Source organism: Haliotis rubra, unplaced genomic scaffold, assembly GCF_003918875.1.
Source record: "Haliotis rubra isolate DU_JTF1 unplaced genomic scaffold, ASM391887v1 Scf921, whole genome shotgun sequence".
In the NCBI taxonomy this organism is placed as follows: domain Eukaryota; kingdom Metazoa; phylum Mollusca; class Gastropoda; order Lepetellida; family Haliotidae; genus Haliotis; species Haliotis rubra.
In genome coordinates this window covers 148,073-165,998 of record NW_025767659.1, presented here as the reverse complement: position 1 = coordinate 165,998, position 17,926 = coordinate 148,073, and the positions used below count along the sequence as shown (strand labels likewise).

The 17,926-nt window shown below is 39.7% G+C and overlaps 1 protein-coding gene across 1 annotated transcript; it reads left to right on the top strand.

Moving 5' to 3' along the window:
* Positions 1-206: 206 nt before the first annotated feature.
* LOC124264399 (lysophospholipase 2-like) lies at positions 207-4,439 on the top strand (the record flags this gene model as incomplete). The annotated part of the gene is made up of 3 exons (XM_046699142.1): positions 207-268; positions 426-480; positions 4,371-4,439. Coding segments are annotated over 3 exons (186 nt in total), but the record flags the coding sequence as incomplete, so codon positions are not given.
* Between the last annotated feature and the right edge of the window lie 13,487 nt (positions 4,440-17,926).

The window sequence follows — 17,926 nt, the reverse complement described above, 5'->3', positions numbered from 1 at the left end:
TCTAACGTATCCAGTACATCTAACGTATCCAGTACATCTAACGTATCCAGTACATCTAACGTATCCAGTGCATCTAACGTATCCAGTACATCTAACGTATCCAGTACATCTAGCCCATCCAGTACATCTAACGTATCCAGTATCATCTCTAACGTATCCAGTGTAACGCATCTAACGTATCCAGTACATCTAACGTATCCAGTACATCTAACGTATCCAGTACATCTAACGTATCCAGTACATCTAACGTATCCAGTACATCTAACGCGTATCCAGTACATCTAGCGTATCCAGTACATCTAACGTATCCAGTACATCCAACTATCTAAATCCAGTACATCTAACGTATCCAGTACATCTAACGTATCCAGTACATCTAACGTATCCAGTACATCTAACGTATCCAGTGCATCTAACGTATCCAGTACATCTAACGTATCCAGTACATCTAACGTATCCAGTACATCTAACGTATCCAGTACATCTAACCCTTCCAGTACATCTAACGTATCCAGTACATCTAACGTATCCAGTGCATCTAACGTATCCAGTACATCTAACGTATCCAGTACATCTAACGTATCCAGTGCATCTAACGTATCCAGTACATCTAACGCCAATCCAGTACATCTAACGTATCCAGTACATCTAGCGTATCCAGTACATCTAACGTATCCAGTACATCTAACCTATCCAGTACATCTAACGTATCCAGTACATCTAACGTATCCAGTTCATCTAGCATATCCAGTACATCTAACCTATCCAGTACATCTAACGTATCCAGTACATCTAACGTATCCAGTACATCTAACGTATCCAGTACATCTAATCTAACGTATCCAGTACATCTAACGTATCCAGTACATCTAACGTATCCTAGTACATCTAACGTATCCAGTACATCTAACGTATCCAGTACATCTAACGTATCCAGTACATCTAACGTATCTCCCAGTACATCTAACGTATCCAGTACATCTAACGTATCCAGTACATCTATCTATCCAGGCATCTAACGTATCCAGTACATCTAACGTATCCAGTACATCTAACGTATCGTATCCAGTACATCTAACGTATCCAGTATCCTAACGTATCCAGTACATCTAACGTATCCAGTACATCTAACGTATCCAGTCCAGTACATCTAACGTATCCAGTACATCTATCTAACATCTAACGTATCCAGTACATCTAACGTATCCAGTACATCTAACGTATCCAGTGCATCTAGCGTATCCAGTATCATCTAACGTTATCATCCTAACGTACCAGTATCTAACGTATCCAGTACATCTAACGTATCCAGTACATCTATCGTATCCAGTACATCTAGCGTATCCAGTACATCTAGCATATTCAGTACATCTAACGTATCCAGTACATCTAACGTATCCAGGTACATCTAGCCCTTCCAGTACATCTACATCCAACGTATCTAGTACATCTAACGTATCCAGTACATCTAACGTATCCAGTACATCTAACGTATCCAGTCATCTAGCGTATCATCTAGCGTATCCAGTACATCTAACATCCAGTACATCTAACGTATCCAGTACATCTAACGTATCCAGTACATCTAACGTATCCAGTACATCTAGCATCCAGTACATCTAACGTATCCAGTACATCTAACGTATCCAGTACATCTAACGTATCCAGTACATCTAACGTATCCAGTGCATCTAACGTATCCAGTACATCTAACGTATCCAGTACATCTAACGTATCCAGTACATCTAACGTATCCAGTACATCTAGCGTATCCAGTACATCTAACGTATCCAGTACATCTAACGTATCCAGTACATCTAACGTATCCAGTACATCTAACGTATCCAGTACATCTAACGTATCCAGTACATCTAGCGTATCCAGTACATCTAACGTATCCAGTACATCTAACGTATCCAGTGCATCTAACGCATCCAGTACATCTAGCCAATCCAGTACATCTAACGTATCCAGTACATCTAGCCCTTCCAGTACATCTATCGTATCCAGTACATGTAGCCTTTCCAGTGCATCTACATATCCAGTACATCTAACGCATCCAGTACATCTAGCCAATCCAGTGCATCTAGCGTATCCAGTACATCTAGCGTATCCAGTACATCTAACGTATCCAGTACATCTAACCTATCCAGTGCATCTAACGTATCCAGTACATCTAGACAATCCAGTACATCTAACGCATCCGGTGTATCTAACGTATCCAGTGTATCTAACGTATCCAGTACATCTAACCAATCCAGTACATCTAACGTATCTAGTACATCTAACGTATCCAGTACATCTAACGTATCCAACAGATCTAACGTATCCAGTACATCTAGCCAATCCAGTACAACTAACGTATCCAGTACGTCTAACATATCCAGTGCATCTAACGTATCCAGTACATCTAGCGTATCCAGTACATCTAACGTATCCAGTACATCTAACGTATCCAGTGTATCTAACATATCCAGGGCATCTAACGTATCCAGAACATCTAGCCAATCCAGAACATCTAACCTTTCCAGTACGTCTAGCGTATCCAGTACATCTAGCCCTTCCAGTACATCTAACGTAACCAGTACATCTAGCGTATCCAGTGCATCCTACGTATCCAGTACATCTAGCCAATCCAGTACATCTAACGTATCCAGTACATCTATCGTATCCAGTACATGTAACGTATCCAGTACATCTAACGTATCCAGTACATCTAACGTATCCAGTACATCTAACGTATCCAGTGCATCTAACGTATCTAGTACGTCTAACCAATCCAGTAGATCTAACGTATCCGGTACATCTAGCTTTTCCAGTACATCTAACGTATCCAGTACATCTAACGTATCCAGTGCATCTAACATATCCAGTGGATCTAACGTATCCAGTACATCTAACGTATCCAGTACATCTAGCCCATCCAGTACATCTAGCCAATCCAGTACATCTATCGTATTCCAGTACATCTAACGTTTCCAGTACATCTAGCCCTACCTTTACATCTAACGTATCCAGTACATCTAACGTATCCAGTGCATCTAACGTATCCAGTACATCTAGCCAATCCAGTACATCTAGCCCATCCAGTACATCTATCGTATTCAGTACATCTAGCCCTTCCAGTACATCTAATGTATCCAGTACATCTAACGTATCCAGTGCATCTAGCGTATCCAGTACATCTAGCCCTTCCTTAAATCTAACGTATCCAGTACATTTAACGTATCCAGTGCATCTAACGTATCCAGTACATCTAGCCCTACCTTTACATCTAACGTATCCAGTACATCTAACGTATCCAGTGCATCTAACGTATCCAGTACATCTAGCCAATCCAGTACATCTAGCCCATCCAGTACATCTATCGTATTCAGTACATCTAGCCCTTCCAGTACATCTAACGTATCCAGTGCATCTAACGTATCCAGTACAGCTAGCCAATCCAGTACATCTAGCCCATCCAGTACATCTATCGTATTCAGTACATCTAGCCCTTCCAGTACATCTAACGTATCCAGTGCATCTAACGTATCCAGTACATCTAACGTATCCAGTACATCTAACGTATCCAGTGCATCTAACGGATCCAGTACATCTAGCCAATCCAGTACATCTAACGTATCCAATACATCACCACTTCCAGTACATCTATCGTATCCAGTACATGTAGCCCTTCCAGTGCATCTACATATCCAGTACATCTAACGCATCCAGTACATCTAGCCAATCCAGTGCATCTAGCGTATCCAGTACATCTAGCCTATCCAGTACATCTAACGTATCCAGTACATCTAACGTATCCAGTACATCTAACGTATCCAGTACATCTAACGTATCCAGTACATCTAACGTATCCAGTACATCTAGGCAATCCAGTACATCTAACGTATCCAGTGTATCTAACGTATCCAGTACATCTAGCCTATCCAGTACGTCTAACGTATCCAGTACATCTAGCATCCAGTACATCTAACGTATCCAGTACATCTAACGTATCCAATGCATCTAACGTATCCAGTAAATCTAGCCAATCCAGTACATCTAACGTATGCAGTGTATCTAACGTGTCCAGTACATCTAGCCAATCCAGTACATCTAACGTATCCAGTACATCAAACGTATCCAGTGCATCTAACATATCCAGTAGATCTAACGTAGCCAGTGCATCTAACGTATCCAGTACATCTAACGTATCCAGTACATCTAACGTATCCAGTGCATCTAACATATGCAGGGCATCTAACGTATCCAGGACATCTAGCCAATCCAGAACATCTAACGTATCCAGTACATCACGCCAATCCAGTACATCTAACAGATCCAGTACATCTAGCGTATCCAGTGCATCTAACGTATCCAGTACATCTAGCCAATCCAGTACATCTAACGTATCCAGTACATCTAACGTATCCAGTACATCTAACGTATCCAGTGCATCTAACGTATCCAGTACACCTAACGTATCCAGTACATCTAACGTTGATGGTGCAAGCTGGACAAGTCCTTCAGACATGCTGAAACTGATAATTTAATGGCTAAACACAAGCAGGCGAGGTTGATAAAAGGTTTACTTGGATAAAAACAGGTTTTGCTGATTGTTACAGTTGTATGTAAGTATTTATAAATATTCAGGACATAGAAATATTTGAGGACAATAATTAACAAAGTGTTTTGTTGTAAATTACAAGTATTAAAAATATGATTATGGGATTTAAATTTATATCATAAAAATTTAAAAAATTGTGAGCAATGAGTTACTTAAAGCCACAACTTGTTATAGATATAAAACATACCATGGAAATAAGCAATTTAAGGGGGGAAGGGACATGTTGAGCCTGCATGGTGACAAAACAGATTGCAAAGATGCATTATGAGGACATTTTTATAAATTAATATAGAGTGAGTGTGAAAATAGTTTAAAACAGGAGACACTATCAAGCTACAACACCACTCCACTGTAACACTATTGTGTATGTTACTGAAACATTCTCAGGGGCAGTAGGGTATCTTATTGGTTCGCTTGTCATGCTGAAGACTCAGGTGTGATTTCCACATGGGTGTCCCCCGCCACTCACTCACTCACTTAAGCATTTTCAAAAAAGTGTCATTGACAGAAATAGAGATTTTAAATTCTGAGTACAATTCACTAGGGTGGATAGCTCTGGCATATTAGTGTTCACTGAGTGACCTCTTAAACAGTTTAGTATTTCTCCAAAACAAACAAACAAACACACACACACACACACACACACACACACACACACACACACACAAAAGTTGATGTTTTGATGACTGCCACATGTTTTGTGTTTGCATGGAATGTGCATACACGGAATGTTAAGAATGACCTTTGGACATCAACAACTGTTCCTTGCCATTTGGCCTGACGTATTTTGTGGCTGTACTAGTAATGCATGATCCAGTAATATCTACAGGATAATGAGTGTCTCAGTAAATGTCATAGGCTGTACACATCTGTAAAGGGTCGTGTGTAAGTGTGACTTGTGATGACTTGTTGTGTGGAACATGTTAAACTGCTATAGTAATTCATTAAAACCTGATACTGGTCTGTTGTCAGTGTTTCAGATGTCTCCCAAAACTTGCACATTTGTCATTCTTCTACGCTTCTGCCTCAGAATTACTGGAGCATGCAGTTTGTTGTTGACAATTTGGGCATGTGAAAGTTTTGGAAGGACACAGTCAGGCCTACCAAAGAAAACATTCCCACTGTGCAGAAAAACGCAGAAAAGCCCACATTAATCGTGGAAATAGCAACACAAACATAATACCTCGCTACTGAAACAGTACAAACGGCAACGAAAAACTATGAAACTGCAACATTTTTATATCAGCGAACTCTACTGCGCATGCGCATTACAATTCGCGCTTCGTTCCAATTTCCGAGCAACCGTGAATCGTCTCGCGTAGAAAAAGTATTAAATATGTCGAAATAATTGCTGTCAATCATGTCATACGAATGGAAAGTAAACTATGCAAGTGTGCACACAAGTATCATGATAATAAATGCCAAATAATACAACAGAAATACTTAGAAAGGGAATGTAACTTTTGCCCAACTGACTAATGTTAACATGCGGTCGAGACGTCCTCTTCCATGTGCGCATGCGCAAAATCAAAGTTGCAGGCTCTTTGTGTTTTTGTGCAGTTTTAGCGATTTAAAGTTGCCGTTTTTACTGTTTCAGTAGCGAGGTATTATGTTTATGTTGCTATTTCCACGATTAATGTGGGCTTCCAATCTTCCAATCTTCCTGTAATTCAGTTAAATATACCCAGTAATATAAGAACTGATCAGAAGCAGATGTTTCATCCATTATATTACATTAGGCATAATATCATGTTATTGAAGTTGCATGTTATACTTTTTGTATTTGAAAATACCATTATCATCGCATCCTGACGTTGCTGATATTGATAGTGACCCCTGTCACCATTAAGTCTTCCCTATTTCAGCTGCCAAAACATTTTGTTCATGTAGAACTGTTATAAATGGCTCAGGGGATAAAAGATCTAGCCAAATAACTGTTGCAATTAGGTCAGTTTGTCCCAAGTAGCATGTCATACATGAAGTTTGATGCATAAACAAAAAATAACATCACCAGTCAAAGTAATATTCGTTCTAAATACTAAAAATATTTTACTTTTGGCAATTTATGAAGTGTATATGGGGCAAAATACAATCTACAAAAAGAATTCTTGTAAGTTTATATTTTTGGCCAATAAAAACCGTAGGATTAATTTTTTTGAGTGGGGAAAATTAATTAATTTTTTTTTCTTATTCTTGAAAAAATACGACCAGCGGATCCGTAAAACAAGAAATAAAGTTGGTCTGGCCTTATGAATCATAAACAACAATACAAACCTTTACATGAAAAGCCAGAGTTTCTTCCAAATGTACATAATGTGTGGGAGCCATGCATTACTGGATGCTTTATCTCAGTTAGGACTATGTTGAAGGGCGAGGTGGCTATATTGTCATAATCAAACAGTCTCATGTTTCAGACTGTGGAAATGAATTTAGTAAGAAATTATTTGTTACATACAAGTCATATGTATGTGCACGCACCAAATTACCATCATCCAGAATAATATAGGTTTGTTTGAAAGCTTAATAATGTGGACTGTTCTTTAATATTGTGAACTTTAAATCATTGTATAGGTCAGCCATAGACATTTCATGTAAGATTGTCTTTCTCATATACCAGGTATGTTGTTTGTTTATCTAGGTTTTTTGGCCAAGTGAAACATTTCCAATTTTAGTGAAAAACATGAGTCACCAGTCAAACATCATTTAAACATATACATGTGTATATCCTTTATCAGGGCTGTATTCAACATGTATTTACAAGTGCAAGTGATTAATGAAATACTCGTTTGGGACCCAACAACAAAATTATGGAGCATTGTACCCATGCATGGTAAATGTCAGCTTGTTGCATAAACAACTGTAGTAGATAATGTGCACAATGGCATCTCAAAAACTATAGCTATAGCTATAAGAGTTTCATTTTAAATATTTTCCGCAAGAGAAGGTTTTGTCAGAGTGTAAAAGTAGGGTTATGTTTTATGCAGGGATATATCCTGATAACTCTGCAGGGCCTCAGCTCCATGTTCTTCACGTACTTGTGTTTACTAGAGGAGGAGCAGGAATGTCCCGTGAATCAGACTTGTACTGTTGTGACCTTGAATGAAACTGTGTATGTTTGATATTCATATGTTTAAAGTAGAATTCATTATTCCAAAGTATCTTACAGTGGAAGCTGTCAAAACCGGCAAGTTGTCAACACCAGCATAAAATCTCAGTCCCTTCCATGGCTGGTACATTTATCATCATTTATTAGCTCTGCAATTCGACAGCTGTCAATTCCAGATCTCGGCATAAAATATGTGTTCATACAGCGCTGTCTAGTCCAGCGCGCGGTGAGGAGTCAGTGCATGCAGTAATTGAGAGAACCATGTGATACAAGAATGTATATGAGAGTGACAAAACTGGTTAAGTTCTAGTCTCATGTAACTGTGTCAGCTATACAATCTGGCACTCTGTCTAAACCAGATTATTTCTTAGTCCTGACAGTGCCGGTTTAGACAGCTTCCAATGTCCTTTGTACTAGACTTTTGTGTCTGATGTGCTAATGTGAATTTGAATAAACATTTGAAGGTACCTAAAACATGAACTACCATATAATATTTCCCAAATATGGAAGTGCTATATGATATAATTATGATTATTGTAAATGTTAACAACTAATAAGTGTTGTGTTATGCAGACGTCATCAGCATGATAGCTATATAACAACAGTTGGTAAATGATGCAGCCTGGCCCAGGCAAACTAGTGGTTGATACCATGAACAGATGATCCAAACCATTTGGGTAAAGTGACTTGCAGTCAACCAGGTCATGCATACCGCTATCAGAGATGCCAGCCACTACGATTTTGGTGGTGTTACTCCGATTTTCAAATACAAAACCCGCTTTCTGATTTGTCTTTAAAAACCTCTGATATTTTATTTAAAAAAATAAGAATTTTTATCGTATAAAATTTCATAAGTCACTGGTGATTTATCTGAGTCAACACCAGTAAAAGCATTCGGAAACTTAGCATGTGATCTTTCGGGTCTCGATTGTGTTTATTGCATGTTATTGATGACAAGGTTTCACAATTGTTTTCCGAATGCATGTCAAAGCCCAAGCTCACCCCCAACTTGCACCTTCAGTGCTCAGGCCTGACTTTCAGCCAGGCTTGACTCGACTTTGTCATTAAATATTGTCAGTAAAATTTTTCCTTCATTTTGAATGATTGTTGTGTGACTTATGCGTGTTATCTGAGTGTTATTCGCAATCAATAGACATACTTTCCCCAAGCAACTATGTCATGCTCTATATGTCCAACTTAAAAAAACAAGCAATAGGCCTATTAAATACATTTCAAACATTTCAATACAAGTTGATATTGGCATATTGCTAACTGTGTGGTTGGAAACATTCTCTCTCTCTGTGTTTGTATGTCACTGGAAGACGTTCTGTTGGTAGAAACTACACATGAACATTAGTTCAGCACCTCTTGATTCTAAGAGCAATAATTGCTGTTAAGTTTTAATCCAAAGGGGTGATAATACCCTAGCACTCTGGAATGAACATGGAAAGTTATAGGTCGCATGTTTACGTGCTGCAAAGGCGCCAACAGGGGTATAATTGAGTGAGTGAGTTTAGTTTTATGCCACACTCAGCAATATTCCAGCTATATGTCGGTGGTCTGTAAATAAACAAGTCTGGGCCAGACAATACAGTGATCAACAGCATGAGTCATAACAAAGAATTTCCGTATACGTGCAAGTCGCAGTGCATAGTGTATCTTGTTTATAGCCCCGCATGTCAAGCGCAGTAGTAGGCAATTAGCAAACGCATCCACACCAACCTTAAACTAATTAATCAAAGATGAAGCTAGCGAGCTGTGTCGGCCCCGGCCTTTCTTCTCTGGTACATCCCTTAGTCAAGTGCAGATAAGTAGTCCCATCCCAGCAGGAGCATGTCTACCACCAACCAAGTCGTAATCGAGATCAACTTTTGTTGAACAAGATCGAGATAACCATCATGCCATCCTCTTTGTCCTGTCGTAAATGCAATGGTCAAGCGCTGACAGATATTTTGTTAAGCAGCTGGCGCAAACTGACTGTGGCTACACCATAAAGAAAATCAAACCTTGTTAGGTAATCATCTTCTTACCACCTACCTCGTGTAATATACTTTGTCAACAAAGGGTAGATAACGCATATGGAAACTTCAACTTTATAGAAACTTGATAATGACAAACGAGCAGAGCTGTGGGATATAAAATCCTGGGTTCTTCCATCTAAGGCACACTTGCTTGAATAAACCCAGGAACTCATAGCTCTGCCTCCTTTCTTGTTTCAAGGTAAAAAACATTTAAACTTTATTCTTGTTTATGTTTAACTTGTTATTTCTTTGTAATTATCGTCTAGAATATGTTAGAGTTAGGTTTGAAACGTTCCTACGATAATGTAGCACTTTTTAAATACCTATCATTGTAAATGCTAGTTCTAGATAACCGATAATTCTTAGGCACTATCCAGGGATATTTATTTATGCACATTGCGTCGTGGGCTCCTCAAGTTTATGTTTTTCATGTACAAACGAATATTTCTTTTCTATGTTTCGACACACATGTGTGTATTCCCAGTCTTTGTCTAGTTTCATTCATGTTTGCGTGTTAGATCTGTATATGCAGGTTAGATTCCCGTTCAGTAGCCTAGATTCTAGTAGCTTAGTCACAAAAACAGTTCCGAGAGTTTATACAATCATTTCCAGCAAAGACGAAGTTGTATGCATTTTACTATAGTCCGCCGACCAAATGATATTCGTGTAGATTTACCTCAGATACGTGCTCACATGATAGGTATAACAGCCAACATTTTTGTTTTGATATTTCACCAACTTACCTGGAGAGTCATGATGGCTGTGTAGTACTGTGTCATGAACTCACCTGGAGAGTCATGATGGCTGTGTAGTACTGTGTCATGAACTCACCTGGAGAGTCATGATGGTTGTGTAGTACTGTGTCATGAACTCACCTTGGGAGTCACGATGGCTGTGTAGTACTGTGTCATGAACTCATCTAGAGAGTCATGATGGCTGTGTAGTACTGTGTCATGAACTCATCTAGAGAGTCATGATGGCTGTGTAGTACTGTGTCATGAACTCACCTGGAGAGTCGTGATGGTTGTGTAGTACTGTGTCATGAACTCACCTTGGGAGTCATGATGGCTGTGTAGTACTGTGTCATGAACTCTCCTTGGGAGTCATGATGGCTGTGTAGTACTGTGTCATGAACTCATCTAGAGAGTCATGATGGCTGTGTAGTACTGTGTCATGAACTCATCTAGAGTCATGATGGCTGTGTAGTACTGTGTCATGAACTCACCTGGAGAGTCATGATGGTTGTGTAGTACTGTGTCATGAACTCACCTTGGGAGTCATGATGGCTGTGTAGTACTGTGTCATGAACTCACCTTGGGAGTCATGATGGCTGTGTAGTACTGTGTCATAAACTCACCTTGAGAGTCATGATGTCTGTAGTATTGTGTCATGAACTCACCTTGAGAGTCATGATGGCTGTGTAGTACTGTGTCATAAACTCACCTGGAGAGACATGATGGCTGTGTAGTACTGTGTCATGAACTCACCTTGGGAGTCATGATGGCTGTGTAGTACTGTGTCATAAACTCACCTGGAGAGTCATGATGGCTGTGTAGTACTGTGTCATGAACTCACCTTGGGAGTCATGATGGCTGTGTAGTACTGTGTCATAAACTCACCTTGAGAGTCATGATGTCTGTGGTACTGTGTCATAAACTCACCTGGAGAGTCATGATGGCTGTGTAGTCATATGTCATGAGCGATATTAGATAGTGGTTCATATCCAAGGCAGGTGTGCATGTGTGAGAAATGTACCAGTTCGTTGAAATCCGCATGCATGTCGGTTGCAAATCTGACTCGGGGTGGACTGCAACATCATCAATTTCAATTGTTCAAATAAGATGTGAGACTAATTGACGCAAAATAGAACATCGCTGGATGACCGGAAGCAGGAGAACTGTTGTTCTTGGTATCCACATAATTTACCATGTCAAAGAGCACAAACTGTGACCCATTCATATTTATCCGCTAAGAAACTTGATTTCATCTGCCACAAACTTTAGCTAAGTACAGTGAAGCATTTGACAAATACTCTGTCAATATTTGGCTCAGTTGGTGAGTGTATTTTTGCGCCGCTTTTATTCCAACAATATCACGGCGATGACACCAGAAATGGGCTTCACAATTTGCACCTATATGGGGAATTGAACCCGGGTCTTCGGCGTGACGAGCCAACGGTTTAACTACGAGGCTACCCCACCACCCCGTCAATATTTGGGCATATCAATGGCTGTGTAATACTATTTCATAACATCGCCTCAGGTGACTAGATGGCTGTATAGTACTACATCTATACTGAAACTGGTCAAATCATAGGTTTTTGTACAGAAATAAGTGTCACATTAACATGTAGCATTTGGACGAACATGAAATGATCCACTGGCTGACTGTTGAAGCGGTCAGACTCAATCCATGGACCTTTGTCCTTATATATGGATAACTAATGTCTATTATATATACTGAACAGCAAAAGAAACGCAAGTCTGGCTTTTTGTCAAGTTTTTAAATAGAAGACAACCAAAATTGTGTCTAATCATTTATTCCATAGAAAACACTGGTAATTTAACAGCCGAAAGTTGACATTGAATCGCAATAAGTTCAAATTAATCACAGTCGGTCAAAAGAGATACTCCAGAACGTCTCTTTAGTAGCGCATATAGCCACCTTGAGCTTGCACACAGGCCGTGCAACGTCGACTCACTGAGTTCCGTAGGGTCTGAAAGAATGCTTGGGGCAAGCAGGGGCGTAGCTACCATTATTGAAAAAAAGTCCGGGCTTTAACACGATTGTTGCTAAAAAGGTTGGACAAGCCCTCAATACTATCTAAATATATTTAACTTTGGAACCTATCGGGCTTACACGAAAAAAATGGCTTGCTACGCGCCTGAGTGGTTCAACTCAAACACCAATCTCTGTTCCAACTGTGCAAGTGTGAGTGGCTGTCTACCTGCAACAATCATACGTCCAATTTCGTCCCAGAATGTTCAATGGGAGCCATATCCGGGGAAAGAGACGGCCATAGAAGAAAGTTCATGTTGTTCTGAGCCAGATAATCCATCAACACCCTTGCTGTGTGAGGGCGTTGTGGACGTATCAAAATTGGCCCCACATATGGCCGTCGGCAGTGTATTCCAGCAGCCCGAAGATGACGCCTAATCGGATCGCTGGACACTGTTCCCCTTGACCCATGAACTAAGGCTGCGGTTACTGTTGCTGCTTGAGACCGGTTCCTTAGATGAGTGACCGAGATGAACCGATCTTGCACATGAGTAGTCACTCGTGGCCGTCCGGACGATCAGCAGCAGCCCCGGTTTCCCGGTGATGTTGGGCAAGTCGTGTAATGGTGGTAAGATGACAGCTCAATATTGTCTGGCTACAGCTGTTGCAGAGCTACCTCCGTGCGACTGTTCAATGCCTATTCCCCTCTGCTCAGTCGTTAGTCTAGGCATCGTTTGTGTGGCATGTGCAACTCCTAGCGTCAATACTGAACTGGTTTTTTTTACACAATCCTTTATAAAGCATACCTAAAAGTGAAATACATACTTTCCCTCCAGAAGCGTCGATGCACGTGCTAAAATTAAGGTTTTGAACAGTTTTTCTCTGATGGACAACATGGACTCTTTTGCATCAAGTGTTAAGCTCTAAAGACATGGAACTTTTATTTACACAAGGTTGTCATCATAGATGCCTTAGTGTTATATTTATTACTCAGAACTTGTACGGGCAAGGCAAGTCATCACGAACTATAGCCCTAAACACTTGGTACTTGGTCTTATTCAAGAATGTGCGCGATACCTCACAGATAATGACACTTGGAAGACAGTTATTTCCAGGACGTGCTGGGGTTCTCGTAGATGCATACACAGATGCTATGAAACAGCCATATGGATACCTGGTGTTGGACATGTCTCCACGTGCAGAAGATAAACTGAGACTCAGAACCAGAATTTGTCCAGGGGAAGATCCCGTTGTGTATGTACCAAGAGTATAAATACCGCAGACTTTGTTTGCTATGTTCATTCAGTGAGTCACCAGTGATCAAGACTGTTGTGTATAAATTGTGGTGAACATTGAAAGAAACACCATTCAAAGACAATCAGATAGAACGAATATTTCTTGCGCTTTTTGTATGAGAGTACATCCCCTGTTCAAAAGAAGTTGCTGTTGCAAAGAGTCACTGATGAACAGTTAAAAACATTGACAGAGATTATTTATAATCTGTTACATTCAGATGTTCCTCTGTCAAAGCATAATTTGAACGCACTGAGAAAACACAGAAAAGTGCTTCATTTTCTTGGTAATAAAACCATAGCTAAGGCACAGAAAAAACAATTACTGTCAAAAAGTGTAGCTGTCATTAGTTTAGTGTTGAAGGTTGTTGGGCCTTTATTGAAGACTTTGTAATGGAGCATATCCTAAAACAGGTACTCGTTCCAATGGATAAATACAAACGACTCTTGAAAAATCATGCGAGTCCACTGAGTGGTGGTGCAATGGATACTTCATCAGATGTCAATGACAATCATTTGTATCATCCTAACACCATTGATGATAAATCAGAACCCATGGATGCAGACTTGATTCTGAGTGTGCTCCCTAAACTTTACAGACAGACAGGTGCTGCTTTATTGAGACATATTCAGAGTGATCCTGAACAAAGACTGTCATGGAATCGGAAAGGTGTACTCATCTACAAGGGTCAAGTCATTCAAGGGAGTCATATTGCAGACTTACTCAAAGACTCCCAGTATCTGTATAAGCGATTACAATCCAAGGGAATGACTGAATTCTATCAGGCCTTAAAAGAAATACATATTCCTCAAGGACTTATAGGCAACCGACAACGGCTGGAAGTGGACATGAATTCCAAAACACCGGAAATGACACTGAAGCCTAAGCCTCCGGGAATACAAGCTCAACAGAGGGAAAAAAAAGACTTTTTAAATGGATTACATTGTAAATGTATGGATGTGTTTGTAAAGTACGCTGTGGTTTGCTCCTAACCTATAGTCCTACTGATGTGAACGGAGCTATTAAACAAATGAAATTGTATATCTTGTTGTTTGTTTGTTTTCATAACAGAACACAGTGCCATACCTCCCAACCGTCCTTCTCCGATAGGGGACTTCTGTGGGCTAGCTAAATTTCAGTGTTTTTTTATGTTTATTGCTAAGTACATTATCTCATCACTATAAACATGAACATTTACCATGACTAAATCTAGATAGTATGGACACTTTTACACACATGCATTAAAATACTTAGATGCATAGTCATACATCATGTCATCATTGACCATTGTATTTAAAGTGAAACTGCTTTGAATGTCATACAACACATATCCTCTACACTTCATCATAATGTAGTAAACACAATACAGTCCACAAGTAGAGCTGTTTCTACTTTGAAGTACTTTGTTATTGCATTGATAACAAGACTCAGTTTTACATAAAAAGTCTTGAAATTCTCTTCGATAGTAACTGGGTTTTTCTCCAAAGCTGTCAAAGAATTCTCCATAATTTGGTGAATGCATCCAAGTAGCAATCCAGTGCTGACCTCGTCGTGTTGAATTTTGTGTATTGACAATAAAACCTCAAGGGTAGGAGATGTTTTTCTTTGAAAGTTGGTCTGCTGCACCTATTTTAACATTAAACTGTTTTGTGATTCCATCCGCATCAAGGGCACACATCAGTTGTAGTGTATTCATGGTGCAGAGTACAATATATTTCTCGCGTTATCCACGGTTAGCATGAGATTATCCTCAGAATAGAGAATCAGACTCGTTGTCTCGGGTAAGGCTGCGTTAAACTGAAGGTGTAGCCTTACGCTCCTCTTTTTATCAGATCCAAGTAGTCTTCTTTCAAATGATAGGGTTCTAAACAAAACTGATACAGAGCATATCCACCCTTAAAGTCGTACCTGTTGATGTTCAACCCTCTGGATGCTCTTCCTTCAAACAAAGTATTATAAGCTGCAATATACTGTTTATCAGTTGCTCGTAGGGGTTCCCCCGGCAGTGATTCTCCATCGACATAAAGAACAATAGAACTGAGATTATACATTTGAAAATTAAAGGGAGACTTGGTGTAACTTCCATTGACGGCTTCTGCAGATACCAACGCTACTACGATTTTGTTGGGGACCTTGTTTTGAAACAAATTATCCACTGTGTAGTTCAGCTGTCCTTGGGGTAAAGATACAGTTTTTATGTCACTTTTGGTGAAAGGATACTTTGCAGTGTGATGAGCGAGAACTTTGGCATGACTGGTGGTGATGGCTGAGCTGGGTCGAATCTTGCACATGCTCAAATAGATATTTTCTATTTTCTCCTTGTAACTGGGTGAATCTTCTCCAGACATGAGATTAAATGCAGCTGGGGTGCGGAACATTCGTATTTGTAAATCCACGCCATTATTATAGTAGCGTTTTGAATCCATCAAATCTTCATAGAGAGGTCCACACATATCCACGGTTCCATGTTCAGAGTATACATATCTTTGAAACAGACCCTTGTTGGATGAATTAGGAGTGGTTACGTCCAAATGACCCACATCATCTTTGTAATAGAGTTGGGACTGTAGTAGAGATTGTTTCACTGATGTGGTGTCGTTGAGAAGAACCTTGATATAACTCTTGTAAGGATATCGATTGGTCGAACTCGTAATGAGTTTTCCATTGAGTGACAAATCCACTTGAGAGAACAGACTTTGAAGCCATAGTTTGACTGGTGCTGTTTTTTTATCTGTTGTAATGTCTGTTCAATCTGCTTTGGGTATCTTGGCCTGTAATTGAGTTCTCCTCAAGTCGATGTAATCTACCCCTTGTCCTGAGATGTTAAATTCAATGGGACTGGAATCGGTTGTAATTTGAGACGAAGGTCTATAGGTCATACAATATTGTTTATCCACCGATGTGTAGGTAGGAGGTACAGTGAAGAGATCAAATTCATCAGCATTATGCTTCAACGGATACATTTTCAGTGTATGAAGCCATTATTTCTTCCTTTTGGTGGGTGTATCCAAGTTATCTCCAGAACCACCTTTTTGAGATGTGTACAGCTTGCGCTTCTGGGAGGAACTGTTTTTTCCAGCCTTAGTTGCCCCTTTTATAGGTTTCTTCTGCATCTGAATAAGAGCTTTGGCCTGTTGACCACTTGTTGAGTAGGGGTAGCAAAATTAATCTTAGGTTGCTCTGAAGTTTCTTTTGGTTTATCTTTCTTCCACTCTGGGTCATACAGTTCCAAATATCGATCGACAGACATCATGGCATATTTTTCTCCTCCACGCATATATATTGATAAGGATCTTCTTTCCCTTCAGCCCTAAGCATGTAAAAGCGGGTCCATTTATCGGCATCAGGTACGAAGAGTTTGTATTGTGGATTATTCATGATGAAAACCAAAACGGGAGCGGCTTGAGATGAAGTGTCACTGTCACTGGTCCACGGATAAATGAAGCTGGATTGCCCTCGTGGACTTTTATATAGACATCCACAGTCTGACATACAGTTCAGTTCATAGGGACATACTGACACTGAGAAAATGAAAAAGAACGTTCTTTTCGGTTTCCCGTGAGACATAAATGTCTGATTACAGGTTGTTTAGTTCTCCAACATATGATGAATCGCACAGGATATGATGAATCAGGAATAGACATATATGTCACGACGTTCCAATTTTGTTTTATCTATGTCCCAGGACAATATACATATTTCTGTTAGTCCTATCCTCCACCTTTGGTCAAGATGTAATGGTTCATTCAAACCCACTCTGAAGTTATAGAGGGATAGAGGTGTTCACTATCTGTTCTTCTGATCGTAATGTATTTATCCATTTTTAGATTTAATCTTGGGGTTAGGTAACAAATATCCCAAACTACTGCTGAGTAGTGCGGTCCACAGATTGGAGTTTCCTCTGTCCAAAGACAAATTGACAATACACGTAATGACTACAATGTAAATAATGATGATCTGAGAGAAAAACACTGTTTGTGTTTTGACCATTTTTTATCCCCCAAAATGTCCAGGTGTCAGATGATGTACTCTGTGTGAGAGATGATGCTGCTTCAGTGTCTTCCATCATAAATGACTTTAAAACAGGTTACGTTGTGCTTTTATACTGTTTCACATCCTCTTCTGGGATCCATGAATTGTATTTTTTAGACCATTGGAACCATTTCACTAACGTTTCTT